The sequence below is a fragment of the Chinchilla lanigera genome, unplaced genomic scaffold, assembly GCF_000276665.1.
Source record: "Chinchilla lanigera isolate Chin_1 unplaced genomic scaffold, ChiLan1.0 scaffold00024, whole genome shotgun sequence".
Lineage (NCBI taxonomy): Eukaryota > Metazoa > Chordata > Mammalia > Rodentia > Chinchillidae > Chinchilla > Chinchilla lanigera.
Window position 1 is genome coordinate 24,616,478 of NW_004955425.1, and position 18,449 is coordinate 24,634,926.

The 18,449-nt window shown below is 41.2% G+C and overlaps 1 protein-coding gene across 2 annotated transcripts in view; it reads right to left on the reverse strand.

Annotated features, from left to right (window-relative positions):
* The window catches only part of Sv2c (synaptic vesicle glycoprotein 2C), a 193,252-nt gene that overhangs the window by 127,174 nt on the left and 47,629 nt on the right, over nt 1-18,449 (reverse strand). The window contains exon 1 of one of the 2 annotated variants that reach the window (XM_013514921.1): nt 13,886-14,465. In XM_013514921.1, coding sequence (XP_013370375.1) covers nt 13,886-14,465 — 580 coding nt within the window. Of the gene's footprint in view, nt 1-13,885; nt 14,565-18,449 lie in introns of those variants that run through there. The other variant, XM_005386041.2, reaches the window with a different exon arrangement.

Below are 18,449 nucleotides of genomic sequence, written 5' to 3' on the forward strand. Positions count from 1 at the left end.
CACTAAATACAAATCAGGGCAGTAATAAAATATGCATTCCTTTCCTTGGAGGCATTTACTGAATATTTTGGGGCCAGGGTACTATAGCTAAAGAATTAACATGGCTTCAACCTTTGGAATATTGCTGTCTGACAGTATCCCCTCTCATGACCATGTCAATGAGGTTGTTTTTTTTTTTTTTTGTATCTTTGGTGTTGCAGTAATCTTATTAACCTACTGGCTCACAGAGCTTATTAGCTGAAAATAGCTTTCTTTTCTTTTCTAAGCCAAACTTACCCAAAAGCATCAATCTAAAAACTATAAATAACCCAAGCGGAATGATTAGTGACATGGAAATGTAGGCTACAGCTGACAGAACTCAGTAACAGGTTGAATTTCAAATTGGAGAACTAGGTGATAAGATCCCAGTGCTTTGTTGCTTTTGACCTGGATTCTATAGTTATTAAAATGGCACTGCACGAAGGAATATGTATAGGTACACTTGACCTAACTTTACAAAGCAAGCCAGTGAATTTCCCAGCAATCCTATATGCCTCCTTTTTTAAAAAAGTTCTATGAGATAGAACTGACACACTATTGAATTCACCCATTTAAAAGCATAAAATTTAGTGGGTTGTAGTATATTCAGGTACATACAATTACCACCACCATCTATTCTGGAATATTTTTGTCATTTCAAAAAAAGAACATTCTACATATTACTTGTCAGGACCCCCCACCCCACTCCATCTTCCTATCCGGCTCAGTCAGGAGCAGCAATTAATCTATTATAATGTATAACCTCCTAATACTTTACAGGACTACCTGTTGTGGAAATTTCACATAAATGAATGATATAACATGTGGTCTTCTGTGACTGGCTCCTTTCCTTTAGCATAATCTTGTCTCAGTTCATCAGGCATGAACATGTGTTTGTACACATTCCTTTTCATGGCCATGTTATATTACCAATAAATGCACATACAGATTTTGTTTTTCTATTTGCCAGTGTATGGACATTTAAATTGTTTGCACCTTTTTGGCTGTTATGAATGGTGCTGCTAAAAACACTCATATAGGTTTTGTATGGACTATTGCTTTCATTTCCCTTGGGTATGTACCCAGAAGTGGAATTACTGGGTCATCTGATAACTCTATGACTAATTGTGTGACAATCTGGCAGATTCTTCCCAAAGTGGCTGGAACATTTAACATTCCCAGCAGCAGTGTGAGGGGTTTGATTTTTCCAAATCCTTGATGTACTCATTATTTCCTGACTTTTGATCTAGCCATCTTAACAGACATGAAATGATACTTCATTTTGATTTGCATTTTTTGATGACTAATGATGTTTGTGTGCTTACTAACCATTTGGAAATCTTTGAAGAAATGTCTGTTAAACTCTCTTGCTCATTTTTGATGTCTTCTTATTATTACTATGTAAAATGTCTTTTTATATTCTGAAAAGTCCATCATCACACATATGCATTACGAATATTTTCTCCCATTCTGTGGACCCTCTTCCCACTTTCTTCATGGTATACTTTGAAGCACAATAGTTTTTTAATTTTGAGGGATTTCTGAGTAATTGGTCTCCAGTAGCAGCCCTGTCTTCTAGTTCTGACACTCTGTTCTCACACTGGTCACTTCTGTTGCCTGTACTTTTGTACAACTTTTAATCTCCTAAATTTTTGTTTGGTACCTCTTCATAGACTCTAATTCTTTGCTAAACTGATCACTCATGTTTTGTATCATTTTGTTTAGCTCAGTTACCTTTTTAATAGTGTCTTCTGTAAACCTGCTGATGTTTTAAGTCCATTATCTATTTAGGTATATCTTCTTGAATTTTCCAAGAACGTTACTAACCTGTTTTGTTAATTTCCTCTGTTATTTTTTTGAATAATTCAACTGTGTGACTTTTGTTTTCCTCTGCTCTCGATGCCTCATGGATCACAGCTTTGGTGAAGTTGGGAGTTTTTGGAAGCATTTTCTTTGCTTGTTTTTTCATAAATTATTGTTTTGTTTGTTCTGTTTTCGGCTGAGGTTTGCTGGTTGATTAAAGTGGAAGGCTTTGTTGCTTTATGGAGATCTCATAGGTAGTGTCTGCTTCTCAGTTTTGCACTCTGGGTGTGGCCATTAACTTTCGCCTCTGTCCCAAGATCCAACCACCTCCATTTATTTGGGAGGGGAGGCTGCAGTACAGTTGGCTCAGCACCCAGTTCTCTGGGAATGGGTCACATTATAATGACACAAAGTCAATCCAAATAATGGCATACATAGAAACTGATTATAGCAATGACTATGCCTCCTTGGCAGTTGCAGCAAAATCTGCAACAGTATGAGTGTCAAAGACAAATTGGATAATTGACATACCTTAAGAACCAGTAACATACCACACAACCACAAGAAAGGATCTATAATTACAGTATAAACACTAAGACAAACTAAATATTGATATACAGTAAATATCTACAAAATGCAACAATAACCCCATGAACAAAAAAAACAGTACTCTGTAGCATAGAGTTAACTGTCTAAAGATTCATAAAGTTTAATGTTTATATTAGTAAAGATAAAGAAAGTAGGAAATAGGAGAATGAAAAAGAATTTCAAAAATTAATCAATGGAAGATGAAGAGAGAAAAGTGAGCTAAAGGATCCCACTTAGGAATAAAAGTAAATTAATAGCATTAAATAAAAGTAACAGAAAATAACAAAAAAGAAGAAAAAATACAGAGCAAATTAAAGAAAAATAATTGAAAGAGGAAAAGATAAAAAGACCCCCCCAACACCAATAAAAGAAAAAGAAAAAAGACAGCACCCCCCCAATTCCTCTTGTCTTTTTGGATAAGTAGTTTCTTTCCAGGATCCAGTCTTGGAATGCAGCAAAGTAACAATTTTCTCTGCTTAGCTTTATGGCCTGTGGGTTTGTGAGGTGCCCCCACCTATCCAGAGGGCCCTCTGTTCATACAGTCTGTGGCAACCATCCAAGCTGAGGCATGTCCTTGCTCATGCCTTGCTCATGATCAGGTCAGTCAGTTGGTCAGTACATCTGTTGCCCCATGCCAAGGAGAAACAAAACACAGAGAAGGATTGGAGTTGGTGGATGGCCAGTCAGGGAGCAGAATCCAAGAGCACAGAGTTAGCCAGGGGTGAAAGCCATGGGGAGAGCTTCTGTCTGCAGTCTGTGGGAGCTAGTTCCATGTGAGATCAGTGTAGGCAGGTTCCCTCTGCAGTCCATAGGGGTGGATTTGGACCTTAAGTTTTATACAGTCCATTTATTTATTTTTCTTTTGTTGCTTGTATTTTGGTGTTGTTCAAAGGATACTTTCCTAAGCTGAAAGTCATAAAGGTTTTACTTTCTTCTAAAAGTTCTAGTTCTATACTTTCTGATGGAGACCACTATGAAACAGCCTTAAGCAGGATTTAAATTAACTGGCTTTTCACGTTCACTAATGAATCTGTTCAAGGCCTAGGCTCCTTGTCTGGAAATGGGCAGCAGACTCAGAGTAAGTGAACCTCTGTGAGTCACTGATCCCTACTAAGGCCTGTAACGGCAGATGAAGCCAGAAAGCCTCAAAGGATAAGACAAGACCACAGCCAATGACACCTGCATCCTCAGTCAACTACATAAAGCCTATAGCCTCAGGCATCTTACTCCCGGGTGGATTAACTTAATCCTTACGATAATACCTTACTTGGAGAAGCCTTGAGTGGCTCCACCCTTAAGTACTCCCCTCCCTTTTTCTGATAACTAAATAAATACCAGCCACCCAGAGAACATCTTGGTCTTAGCCCTGAGAGAATCTTGAATTCTGTGAGAGGGCTTTGATCCTCCTGGAGCCCTGAAATCATTCCATTTGCCTCTTTTTATTTAGACTTCACTGTACATTCATTTGGGAGATTGCGGGCCTGATCAGCCTGCAATAGCCTGATACTTTCACCTCTTATATATAAATACATCTTTGACACATTCTGAATTAACCTATGGTGTGAGGTAAGGATCCAACCTCATTGCTTTTTTATTTTTATTATTACTGTTTACAGAACAGAACGATTACATTCATTGTGGGGAGTTGGTATATGTACCTAACACATATTAGTTCTTTATACTTCTTCCTTCCTCTTCACTCCCTCAGTCTCTTGGTCATCTTCCCACTGAAAAAGATCTCCCTCTGCTTCCTATTACCTATCTTTTATTTTGATCTTTAAATTGTTTATACTTTGGGGGTTTCTTATATAGGGAAACTACAATATATATTTAAACTTCTGTGTCTGATTTATTTCACTTAACATTATGGTCTCAAGGCACATCCATTTTCCTACAAATGACTCAAATTTATCCTTCCTTATGGCAGAGTGGTTCTCCATTGTGTATAAATACCACATTTTCCTTATCCATTCATTTATTGACAGGCATATAGGCCACTTCCAAGCTTTAGCTATTATGAGTTGTGCTGCTATAAACACGGGTAGTATGATGTCTTTAATTTTTTTAGGAAGACCCTTAGAAGGGGAATAGCTGGGTCAAAGAAAATTTCTACTTTTGCTTTTTCAGAGAAATCACGATACTGATTTCCATGGTGGTTGTACTAGTTTACATTCCCACCAACAATGTAAAAGGTTCCTTCTTTCCCTGCAGCTTTGCCAGCATTTGTTACTATTTGATGGCTTGATGATGGGCACTCTTTCTGGGGTAAGATGGAGTCAGTGTTGTTTTAATTTGTGTTTCTCTAATGGCCAGCAATGTTGAACACTGTTTCATGTACTTATTGGCCATTTGTACTTCTGAGAAATGTCTCTTCATTTCAGTGACCCATTTTTTGATTGGATCTTTCACTTTGGGGAGGAGTGTAATTTTTTTTTAGTTCTTTGTACTTTCTATATACTAGTCTTCTTTCTGAGAAACAGCTGGCAAAATTTTTTCCCTTTGTCTCTTCACTTTGTTGACTGTTTCCTTTGCTGTGATGAAGCTTTTAAACTTGATATAATTCCACTTATTGATTCTTGATGCTATTTCTTCTGCAGTTGGAGTTCTGTTCAGAAAGTCCTTGTCTATGTCTTCAAGAGTTTTACCTATTTTACTTTCCAGCATATTGTTTTTGTTTTAATATTTAGATCCTTGATCTATTTTATTTTAGTACATAGTGAGAGATATAGGTCTAGAGTCAATATTCTGCATATGGAGAGTCAGTTTTCCCAGCATCATTTGTTGAAGAGGCTTTCAGCCAATGTAAGTTTTTGACATCTTTGTCAAAGATCAGATAGCTCAACATGCCCGGGGTTGTTTCCATATTTTCTATTCTACTCCACGGATTCATAATATCTGTGTTTGTGCCAATTTTTTTTTTGCTGTTTTTATCAGAATGATAATTTAAGCTGCAATAAAAGATTGTGATGGCTCTTACTTTGCTATTGTTGCCCAGAATTAATTTTGTTATTCTGGGTCTATTCTGGTTCCACAGGAATTTAGGACTCCTTTTTCTAGTTCAGTGAGGAATGCTATTGGTATTTTGATTGGAACTGCATTAAATCTATGTATCAGTTTTGGCAGTATGGCTATTTTAACAATATTGACTTTATCTACCAGGAACCTATTTTGTGATGTCCACTTCAATCTCCTTTTTCAGAGTACTATAGATTTCATTAGGGAGGTCATTCACTTCCTTTGTTAGGCTAATTCCTAAGTATTCAATTTTTCTAGAAGCTATTGTAAATGGTATTGTTTTCCTAATTTCTCTATGGGTTCTTTATTAGTGTACAGGAATGCTACTGATTTTGTATATGTGTTGATTTTGTATCCTGCTACCTTTGTAAATTTATTTCTTAGTTCTAGGAGTTTTCTGATGGAAGTTTTGGATCTTCTATGTAAGTGACCATGTCATCTGTGAATGAGGATAATTTGAGTTCTTTCTTTCCTATATGTATCCCTTTTATTTCATTCACATGTCTGATTGCTCTGGTTAAAATTCTGAGTACTAAATTGACCAAGAGTGGTGATAGTGAGCATCCCTGTCTTATTCCTGATTTTAGAAGCAAAGTTTTTAACTTTTCCCCATTTAATATAATGTTAGCTACATGTCAGCCATAAATGGCTTTTATCAGATTGAGATATAGTCTTTTAATTTTTTTCAGTTTTCGTTTTCTTATGAACAGTTGTTGAATTTTGTCAAGGGTTTTTTTTTGCATCTATTCAGATGATTATGTGATTTTTATCCTTGATTCTTTTTATGTGATGTATTACATTTATTGATTTGCATAGGTTAAACCACACTTGCATCTCTGCGATGACTCCTACTTGGTCCTGACAGACGATGTTTTAATGATTTGCTGCAGTCTTTCTGCCAGTTTCTTGTTGAGGATTTTTGCATCTGTGTTCATTAAAGGGACTGATCTGTAGTTTTCTTCTTTAGTTGAGTCCTTGTCTGATTTTGGAATGAAGGTAATGCTAACTTTCAGGAATAGATTAGAAAATACTCCATTTTAATTTAATTCCCTTTTAATTTAATTGAAGAATTTGAGGAGTACTTGTATTAGATCTTTCTTGAAACTCTTGTAGAATGCTCTGGTGAATCTATGAGGTTCTGGGCTTCACTTAGTTGACAGTTTTTTTTTTGTTTTTTTTTTTTACTACTGCCTCAATGTCATTGCCTGTTATTGGATTGTTCTAGGTTTTATATTGTCTTAATTCAGTTTTGGTAATTCATATGTATCTAGGAATCTATCCATTTCTTCTTGATTCTCCAATTTTTTTGAGTACAGGTTTTCAAAGTAGTTGGTATATATGAATCTTCTGGATTTCAGTGGTATCCTTTGTGATTGCACCTTTTTCATTTCTAATTTCACTGATTTGGATCTTTTCTTTCTTTGATAAGACTGGTCAAAGGTTGTCTATTTTATTATTTCTTAGAACTAGCTCTTTGAGTCATTAATTCTTGATAATTTTTAAGCCTCAATTCCATTAATTTTTGCTCAGTTGCATTATTTTCCTCCTTGTACGGGGTAGAAAAACAAGAACAGTCGAAATCCAAATGGAGATTGGAGGATCCTCTGACCTGAGTCAGCTCCATCTGATGGAGTAGGTAATCAACTGGTAGTTCCCGCCCCCTCCACATAAATTGTACCTCTTCATAATTACTATTTGACTCCCTCAACCTTAACATTTCAGCAAAGTTCATTGCATTTCACTGTTAAACTGATCCAATTTTTCAATTTGAAAGAATAAATAAAATGAGATAGGAGCAGCAAGCAGACCCTGTCTTCTCTTGCACTGCCAATTTATCTCCTGTGTATATCCCAGCTGTGATTATTGGCACATTATGACACAGAAGCACTAGATAACGTCTGCAAATATGGTAATTTTCCTTTGTAGAAGATAACTAATATCTTCTTGTAGAAGATAACTAATATTTTTTCAGCTGCTTCAGTTTATGGTATAATTATATGATCAAAAGCTTTATTTAAAGTGAATAATACTATCAAAGTACCTTATAAGCAGTTTTTAAACACAGATTTATTTCCTTCTCCTTAAAAATATACATTCAAACTAAATTTAGCCATTCATCTAACGTATGTCTTCCGCTGTTCTGGAACAGCTTTCCTGCTGCCCCTGCTAGAACCTTCTTTCAGTCATGCCCTGTAAGCACTCACCAGCTAAGAGCACCTCCTCCTTCTTCTAATACCTCTGCTCTTGACCTTCAGACAGGTGGGACTCTTCCTCCCTTCACTCATTCTGTTGAGGACTTCCCCACCACCCACTAACGCACCCACTAAAGATCTATCTCCTGTCCCCCATCTTCCTCTGCTCCTCCCCTTCAATGTGCTCCCACTCTGGCAGGCTCTGCTGTGCCTCTATGCCCAGATCTCGCAAACATCCATCTCTAGCCCAGGGCCCACTTCCAAAAGTCTTCTGGGGCGGTTTCTCCTGAGCAGCCTGATTGGCATCTCAAAAGCAACAAAAGCTTACTGAGCACTACTTCTTGCCTGGACTCTGCTATGTGTTAAGGGCAGCTTGTGAGTCAGACATGTTCAGTTCTTGCACTTACAACAGCCCTCATCGTTTGTCCTACACACAGCCCCTCTCTCCCCGCACCCCAGAACTCCAGTCTCTAATGAAGGTCACTTGGGCTCAAACCTCACAGTCCGCCACTGCTCCTACAGCTCATCAACTGTTATGGCTTCACTGACAAATACGTTCCTCTCCAGTCACTCACCCACAGCGGGGCCCTCTACCCTGCTCTGACCCATAAAAATAATTTAAGCTGGTAACTTGACTTTTCTGTATGGTGCTCTACTGTGCACTTCTTGATATAGAGCTATTCACAATCAGAGAACCATGATACGTTCCATTGTCCTTAGCCCACTCTGCTAGATGCTTGAACTTGATTCCTGGACATCCCAAATATCTGGCATGAAGCTCCACTTGTAAAGCCAAGCAATTACTCTGCAGCCATTTGCTCATTTTTGACATATAATTCTTTTTTTTTTTTTTTTTAAGGGAAGGAAGAATTTATTGGGAAAGAAAGTTTCTTTCTGAGAGAGACAAAAGTGGGCCAGGAAAGTGGGTTGCCCACCAACCCTGCTTCTTACAGGTGTTTTATTGAGCAAAGCCACATGGTGAGGCAGGCTTAAAGTGGGACAGAACTATAACCAATCAATAAGATTACATGTTTAGTCACTTAGGTAGTATCAATCCAATGTCGACATATAATTCTTAAAGAGCTTAGTTATCCAGCTTCCTAATCCACAGCACAGAAATATCAGGGATGAATTACAGGCAGCTAAAAGGGCAGCAGCAAGTACATAGGGAAAATAAATATAGGTAAAAATTAATGTATTATACAGAGAGTAAAAATAGATACCCCAAATCACTAGGATGGGTTTAAATTATATGTAATAATTTATATATAGTACACAAGATGCTTTGATTTTCATTTAAAAAATAAGTTGGAACAAGAAGGCCTCTGACCTTGAAGACGGAAGCTTTAGTTACCAAAACTAACACCTCAATTAACAAAAAGTTACACAAATGAAGTCCCATTTTAAAATTTAATGTTTCCTGTATCTGATTCTGAGGGAAGTGAGGTTCTTTACATTTTTTGGAGATAGAGGAAAGAAAGAAAGAAAGAAAGAAAGAAAGAAAGAAAGAAAGAAAGAAAGAAAGAAAGAAAGAGCAAAAGAAAGTAAAGCAGGTGCTTAGCACACTCAAGCCCAAACAGCATGGCTGTTCGCAAGTACTGCTCTGCCAAACGCCGAGTTTGTCGCAGCAGCGTGGCAGCTGCAGTCACCCAGGTTACGAGGTGTTGTGACTGTTGTGAGCCTGGGATCCTTTATTCCCCTAACCTGCACTGTCATGACTCTGAGTCTGCCCCAGGAGGCAGCAGGAAGGATGCTGAGGGGACCCCTCCCCGCCGTCCACTCTTCCTCTATCTCCAAAGAGGGCGCCACCCAAGGGTATGTCCAGATAAGACCAGGAGCGAGTGTTGAAAGTGTCCACTGGTTCAGAAGAGGCAAAAGGGGGTGCTTTCAAAAGTACTATAATGGTTTTCGGTACTTGGGATTGCACTAGGGCCTTCACACTGAGTTACATCTCGGCATTTTTATTTTTATTTTTATTTTTTTAATGTTGAGGCGGGGTCTAAGTTGTCCCGACTGGATTTGAATCTGAGCTCTTCATGTCTCAGTCTCCTGCGGTGCTGAGATTACAGGTGTGCCTGGCTTATAACACCTTTTTTAAATGTTGTATGCTGGGGAATTTATTTCAGGGTAAAAAACCTCTCAGCCCCTTGCTGAAGTGTTCAGTTGGCCATTCTCCGCCTCCTGTGTAGCTGTGCTCTTTATCTAGTTTAACCTCCCCTTCAGAATCACAGTGTCCTGGCCCTGACCTCTCTCCTGCCTGTGAAACTAATGCCTCTCTGACAGACTCAGCAGCCTCCCCATCCGCTCGGCCTCCTCTGCTTTCAACCTTAGTTACCAGTGTCAACCTCCTTGCATTCATCCCCCCCTACCTACGCATCAGCCTTCCTTCCATGTAGCACAATTTCCATTTCTCTCCCAATTTCAATGCCTCCCTCGAATACTTTAACTACTTGAGTTCAGGATTCCATTCATTTTTTTTTGGTCCAGGCTATTGCATTAGCCTCCCAGCCGACGTCACTCTTCTAGGGATTGTCTAGTGGCTATAATTTATTAGTGCGCACCCCGTGCTAAGAGGTATACACACGTTCATCTTCAATCCTCCCAACCTAATCTGTTTCTCTTATTTCTGGTAAAAAATAAGGGGAGAACGGAGGCAAATTTAAATGACAAGCAAACTGCCTGTTCTGCCCTCACGAACTGGAGCCAGGGTGGGGCTGATCCTGAAAAGATCACGTGTCCTTTCTGACTTTGAACCCAGTTGCCCCTCCACAATCCCTGGAGTGGGGCCACATCCATCATGATCCTCCAGGGCAGACTCAGCAGCTCGCTGGGAGCCCTGCCCTGCCACCCATGGCTGCAAATCTGGAGGCCCCTGTGCCACGTCACTCAACACAGACTTTAAAACACGCAGCCTTGCTCACTGTGTGCAGCAGCCAATAAACCAGCTGCCAGACATCAGAGCCTTTGCTGCAAGACTGCAGCACCTAAGAGGTCGAGCGCCTTCCCTTCCTTCTCGAGGTGTCCTTGCCCCACTCTGCTGGCCGCTCCTTCCTCTCCAGAGAAGAGACGCCTTCTTCTACTGCCAGCCCCGTAAGCAGTGTTCAGCAGGAAGCACCCTTTGCCTGGTTACATTCACTGGCACTGTCATCTGAAACGAGACGGTTCTAAGCTCTGTGCTTTTTAGCCCTAGTGGGAGCAGCTTGTCAACACCCCTCCTCCATCCTCTCCAACAACACCAAAATGAGCATCTCTACAGCCGTGCCTCATCTTCCCGCCTGTTTCAAGCTGTACTCTGAATCCCTTCATTTGAAGAGTGGCTTTTTCATTAACTGATTGTCTCCTCTCCCTTCCAAACTCATCAGTGAGCCAACCCATGCTATGTCTGGAACAGCTCCCAAACCCATACTTGCCTTCCTCAGTCAGAGCCCTATCGCTTAACAGAGTTTCCTGCTGGGAGTCTCTTTGCTTACACTTTGCTTCTGACTGCTGACATTTGCTTCCCTGTTCTGGTTTCTCAGTTCTAGACTGTAACTTCCTTGGAGAGTGAGCCCTTGTCTCTTTTATCCCTATCAGTCCTACTATTGCTTGTGGTAACACCATGCTTTGCACACCATAAGTGCTTAATAGACTGGCAATAGGAAATGTATCATTTTAAAGGAGCTTATTAAGTAATTAAATATATTCTCTGACTTCTTCCATCCAAGTTAACACTACTGTATATATGCACAGGCCACTCACAGACACACGAACACATGGAATGCCCTTGGCTATCTGTAAGTTAACCTTCTAGCAAACACAATGACAGGATCAATCTCCCAAATAATTAAAACATAAACTGGGTGTTATTTTTATTCCCGGTCTTCCTGGAGGAAAATGGCACAATGCTCAGTAGCAAATGAAAAATTATTTTGCAAATCTATATCCACAAATGCCAGCAGACATGGGTCACACATCTTTCTTCTTTGCATTTTGATCCCATTGCTGTGACGTAGTGTGGTAATTATATTACAAAGCTATTATCCCATGAAATGAAAATGGCAAAACAATTTAAATGCTTGTCTAAAGAGACCCCATTAGAATGCAATTATGAGTGAAATTACAATGGCAAAATAATTGAAATGCAAGTCTTGGAGGCACAGTTGTGAAACCATTAAAATGTTTCTGCCAGGGACTCACAACATGGAGTGAAACTGTATACTCCTGGGGACGCATCTTTAATTCACTAAAGAAGGTGACATTTACAGGCACATGAAAAAATCTGGGCCCCTATTGTTCTGCAGTGTTATCTACACTGCCAACTCCCACCTGCGAGTGTGCTGCCCCCCCTAGTCCCTGGACTCTGTGGATGGCCGATAAGAGTTGCCCATGTAATACGGCACTTGTGCTCCTCAGAAGGGTGATGAGGCATGGGTTGCGCTGGTGTTGACGTGGCTGTAACGTTTCTGATATAAAAGCCAGGATCAGAACATGAAGGGAGTTACATTCTAAATTGAAGCCTATAACTACTAAACATCTGTGTGGATACACTTCTAAGAACCTCTCTTGAAACACTCTACTGATACCTTCTGTTAGCAGAATCGTGACCAATTTTAGATGTCCAGGCTTACACCGATATACTTGCTAAGCAAAGGAAAATGAAAGCACAGTGCTAGATATGAAACAGATCTGCTTAACTGATCACTGTGATGAATGGCCCAGGTCTCTCTGCAGCGTGGCGAGGTCTGCGTTTTGGTGGGTGGACACACAAATGGCCAACAAAAATATGTGAGCCACACCCTGACTCCCACCCCTCACACTTCAGAGTCTGCGCTCCTGGCTCCATTTCTATCAGTTAAACGCAGAGAAACAAACTGTAGGAATGGGCGAAACGGAAGAAACTGTGATGAGGAAATGATATAAATCTTTCTGCCCTTTATGACCAGCTGTCTTCTACTGTCTGAAAGTTAGGAAAAGACCTTTCATTTTAATCACACAGAAAATGTCTCAGCAACCGTGAGGGCAGCAGTACTCAATAAAGTTACTGTGTCTGCATGCAAGGAATTGGATACTTTTTGTTTTTCAAACTTTGGTTTAAAGAAGTCTAGAAAGACAGATATTAAGTATTTTTACTTTGTTTTTACAGACTCCGAAACACATTAAAGATTTTACAAGCACAGAACCATGTCCTTTGAGCAGTGTGGAAAAGGGTTTGAAACCCTCTGGATCAGTGTACCAAGCACCTGCTGGAACTTGAGGGACCGGGGGACACAGCATGGTGCCACATATCCCCGCTTTCTTCTGTTCCCTCAGACTGACCTGGAGCACACCCACAGCTTTGTTAGGATGAGAACCTCGGGGATGGTAACATTCACACAAAGCAAATCGGCTGCCTGGATACTTCATAGAGAGGGCATACTATTTTCAGCATATATCATTTAAATATTAATATAACTTAAACTAGATTTGAAATCATATGGAGAACTGAAATTTTATATCCTGGGCTCAAAAGTACAAACCTTGAAAAAGACATTTTACAAAAGTCACCTGGAGGAGATTCTACAAACAAAGCTAACAGGAAGCAAACATTCACATAGATTATAAGAAAAATAAAAATTAGCAAAGTCTTAAAAATATGTAAGACATAGTATTACACATATTTGAAATATTCATCAGAGTTCTGCAGAATTAACCTCTGCTTTTAGAAAGGTGTCAAATAAACTTCATGTAAAGACTTACCTTTAGGCATTAGTAAAGGAGAAACCAATGCAAAGTTAGTCATGCTACCTACCAACATGCCAATACCGGCGTCTTGGTCAGTGACAGGCCACATGTGTGTCAGTGGGCCCATAAGATTATACTGCCTAATGATATCTTAGCCATGTGTGTGTGTGTAAGTATACTCTATGATCTTGGCCTAAAGATGAAATTATAGAACAGTGCACGTGTCAGAATATTGTCTGTCATTAAGTGGTACATGACTTATAATAGTATAAGTTAAAATACACTACTGTAACATCAAAATGCATCAAAATAAGTTGGCTGGATGGATAGACAGATCTATGACAGACAATGAAGAAACAATAACAAATGTTAACCACAGAGTCCCAAAGGTGGCTATAAACCGGTGCTCACAGTACAATTATTCTGACTTATGTATGTTTTGAGATTTTTCATTATAAAATTTTTGTTCAGAAATGTAATTCTGTAGAGGACAAGAATTTATTCTACTCAGTGATCCCTGTGCTCAACAATACCCATTTCATGGTTAGTCTCCGCGAGGAGGTACTCACCGAGCCATCCAGATCCCGAATTGGGTATGCACAGGTCCGTCTCCGCACTGGGTAACACGAAGCCCACCACAAACACCTCCACGCCATCGGCCATGAGTGCCATCCCCAGCACAAAGAACAGGGCCCACTGGAACCGGCCGTGGCCACACTCCTGGATGATCAGCTCATACTGCTGGGCCAGTTCTTCCTCATCGGCCCTCCTCTCGGACTCCAGCTCCTGACGGTCCTTGTACTCATCCCCCTTGGGCTGCCCTGCAGACACGATGCCATCCTTCCCTTGGCTCATGCTGGGGATGCCCTGGTACTCCCCTTCATAGATCTCATCCTCCTCGTCATGGCCCTCGGTAGCCTCGCTGGAGCCCTCATCCTCGTTGGCTTCCCCATTGTAGGTTTCTCCAGGTGGGTAATCGTCATCATCCTCGTCCTCATCTTGGAACCGGCTGTAGGACCTCTGGGTGTATTCATCCTGGGCCCGGTCCACTGCTTGGTTCACCTTCTTCACCGTCTGTTTCTTCACCTCTCTGGCGATGTCCTTGGCCCCCTTCATCAGTGAAGTCCTATCTTTGTAAGACTCTTCCATCTTCTCTCAGCTGATGACCACGGAGAAGGTGCGACTTGTTCTCAGACTCTGCTTGGTGGCTCAACTCACAGCATGGTCCATGCAGGGTTCCAAACAGAACTGCAAAACAAGAGCAGGGGGAGGAGGGGCGGGTATGCGTTATTCCCTTCCATGTCTTTTTACCACCTATCTCTTGGTTTCTTTTCACTGCCCCATGGACCAAGCCATAGAAGGCATGTTTCTAGGTCTCCCTGTGCATGCACGCGGCCTGCCTGGCTCCCTGCTGATGCGTGGTCAGCAGCTGGAGTAGCTGGGGTACCTGGGGCACAGGTTTGTGGCTGCTGTTGCTACAACTGCTCAGCTAGCAAAACAAGCACGGCCCTGCACAGGCCTGTGTTGAGGAAGACGACAATGCAAAATTAAAGAGTGCGATTCCAAGGTTTTTTACAAAATGCTTTAATAAGGATGCTTCTGTTTCTTCTCCCTTTTCTTTCTCTTTGGGGAACTAAAGGAAAGGGAAAGGGAGGCCAGGAGAGATGGGAGCATCCAAGAGAACAGTAAGAAAAGACGGAAAGGAGGTGAGAAAAGAGGCTGAGGGTGGGGCCTTGGAAGCTCACGAACGAGGCAAGAAAAAAAGAGAAGGGGCAGGGGAACAATGGTAACCACGGTTGGAGGTAGAGATACGTCTTGCTGTAGAAGATGACAGCAAAATTAAGACATTTCACAGAAGAAATAAAACCCACCGCTACCTATCCATGAGATGGTTGCTCCTATCAGACACAAGGCATCAGCGGCTTCCCATACATGACCAATAAACTGATCGCGTCTGGCTTGTCTGCATTTATCCTCAGCCACAGACACTGACCCCACCATCCCGGAGGAGCTTTCCTTCCCAAAGGTTCTTCTGTGGAAGCCACCGCTGTGACAGGCAAAAGGCAAGGAGTCTTCAGTGTCATGGTTATGCCTATAAGGCCGACCATTCTCACTCCTAAGCAATTTGATTGCTTGAGCAATGAGAAATAAAAAAGGCTTTTACATTTAAGATTTTTTCTTCAAAATCTTAGTTTTAATTCCAGCACAGAACAAGGCAAGTGCATATAGAATTTCTTTATTTGACTCAAGGTTCCTCATCCCCAAAAACTGAAGCTCTGGTTAAACTTCTAGATCCTTTTGGGAAGAGAGTGGGTCTTATAATTCTGAATCTCACTGAAGTAAAGATATTTATTTCACTTTTGTTCATAAATCAGGGTAAGTAAGCATACTTATCTAAAGAGCCTGCTTAAAATGTTTGCAGATGGTGCCAGTGGGGGAACTGGCTGAGGACTATGGGCTCTCTCTGAATTCATGCAACTGCATGGAGTCTATAGTAATCCTAAAATAATACAGACTTACAGGAAAAAGTACATTTGTACCATCATTATAAAATGATCCTGGAGCCTGCCTGGCAAGCACAAGGTCCTGAGTTTGAGTCCTGGTATCAAAATAAATAAATACAAAAATAAAATAAAATGATCTTGGAAAATGTTCAGGATGCTTGGCTAGGAAGCAGCCCATTCAGGAGATAGAGTTATATTTTATACCTATTACCACTCTTGGACAAATGCGAAGTTGCCACAAGTTTGGCTCATCCCAGAAGTTGTCTGGGAAACAGCACATAGGTATCTGGGTGGGAAGGTCAGCCCTGAACCAAAGCTGTGGCTCTGGAGGTGGGGCCCACACACCAGCTGCTCACAGCATCATTGGTGTTTGCACATCATCAAGTTTTGTTTCTCGAATAAATACAGTGTGATCCCACATCATATATGTTAGGCACCAATTCAGTGAAAAGCCAAACAAAGCAGGCTGATTCAGTGTTTACACCCCAGGCCCGGCACTAAGAACTTGATGTACACTGCTTTATTCTTTTGTTTGGTGTGAATGCAACCCCACAAAATAGATGTGACAGTCTCCACTACACAGGAGAGAAGTATAGTTGAGAGGGATTATCCAGCCACAGGTCCCGAAGCTGGTGAGAGGAAAAACTGGGACTCAAGCCCAGACTGGCAGGACTCCAAGGCTTGCATCTCAGCCTCAACCACCTCAAGCGATGCTCTGGCCGGGGTTGTAGTAAATGCCACAATCTTCTTTCTACTTATCCTGGTAACATCTTTAAAAATCTCCCAATACTAAAATTGTCTTATAACCTCTTATTTAAATGATCTTTTAAGATTCAAAATAAAATTGTTGTGACGTCTTTCATCAGCGGTGGCTCTACGTGGGGAGTTATTCCAAAATGGGGCTTGTTTGTTCCGATAAACTATCCCAAGATGGTGGCTGAACCTCCCAAGATACAACAATAGTGTTGAATAAGATGTTATTAAGCGGGGAAAGAGGGCAGGAAAGTAGACAAAGCCATGATACTGCCATGACTCCAAGGGACACATGATGTCCCTTTTCACTTATTCAAGTAAGTTTCCTTCTCTAAGAAATAAAGGCACTAACTCTCTTTATAGTATTGTGAGGATTAAATCACTTGCTGTTTACCCTGCTTTTGCCCCACTTTTTTATTACTGCATATTGGCATACAGATTAATATCTTGGGGACCACAAATTCACAATGGCTAATGCTGCATACTTCCCTAAGGGATAAACAGAGGCTTGGGCTTACTGGTATCACCCTTTTGAGATTTTTCACTATTTCTTTAGGGTTGGACCATCCTCTCTCACACACAGAGACTAAGACTAAGAATACTAAAACCAAAGATGGTTGCAGGGCAAGATTCTTTTTAGCATAAGACCACCTCCACCCTCTGAGTTATCCAACAATCCCCTCCTCAAACCCTTTCTTCAAAAAAAAAAAAAAAATCCCTTCTTCAATCAATATATGCTAAGGTTCTGGCTGCCTTGTGGCCTTTTGTTCCTCGTGAGCAACTGGTCATCCTGGGCTCTGGCTGTACTGCCCTTTTGTCTCTTGCTCTTTCTTTTTTTCTTTCGGCCATGCACTATAACACCTGGCAGGAGATTGAGGCTCACCGCAGGGGCCCCTAATATTAATGGGTTTCATTTTTGCAGACCTGTACCTGCACATAACATGCTTTATTCATTCCCCCAGCATCCGTGCTTTCCTAGTTCCACATTTTTGGCGGGGAGGTTCAATGTGTACAATGTATTCTGATCACATTCATGCCCCCTATTAAACTCTCCTCCTACTCCTTCCTTCCCTTCTTGTTGTCTGACACTGTAACTGTCCACATGTTTTCAGGATAGAGTTAGGCGCTATCATAAGGAGTGGGGTGCAAATCATTCCTGAAGGAGAAGAGCTGAGAAACGAGCAGGGAGAAGAGCAGCAGGTCTGCAGTAGAAGCAGAGTCCAGAGGAACGTGCTTCAGGCTGAGCTTGCAGAGGAGCTCTGGGATGTAAGGGCTGCCTCAGTTTCTCCACATGGTTGAGCTGCTGGGTTTTCGTACGCCCTATCATGCACTGTGGGCCAAGGGCCACCTGGGAGTGACCGTGGAGGGCAGGTACTCCCATCTCTGTGCATCGAAAGACAAAGCCCCTCCAGCAGCCCAAGTGCCATCCCCAGAAGAAGAGGCACAAGTGCTGGCCCATGGGAGCAAAGGAAGCCAGGCAAGAAGAGCACAGAGGCAATGAAGGAGATCCAAGAGGGTCTAGGCAGCACACAAACAGCATCTTCTCTAACAAACATTAAAAATAATTCTTCCTCCTCTTCTTTGTGGTACTGAGGATTGAACCCAGGGCCTTATTCATGAGAGGCAAGAGCTCTACATCCCCAGCCCGTAAATTCTTGTTTAGACACCCTGCTCATTATGCTAAGCTACAAGACTTGCAGCTTATTAAAAATTGCATTTCTAGCAGTGGCTGCTTAAACCAAATAACATTCATAAGCGAGGTAGTTCTGATAGATTCAAGGATATGCACCACCATGAGTGACAATAATCTTGCACAAATACATAAAATACAAAAAGTTCTACACATCAATGAGTTATTCTGGCAAAACAGCCTCAG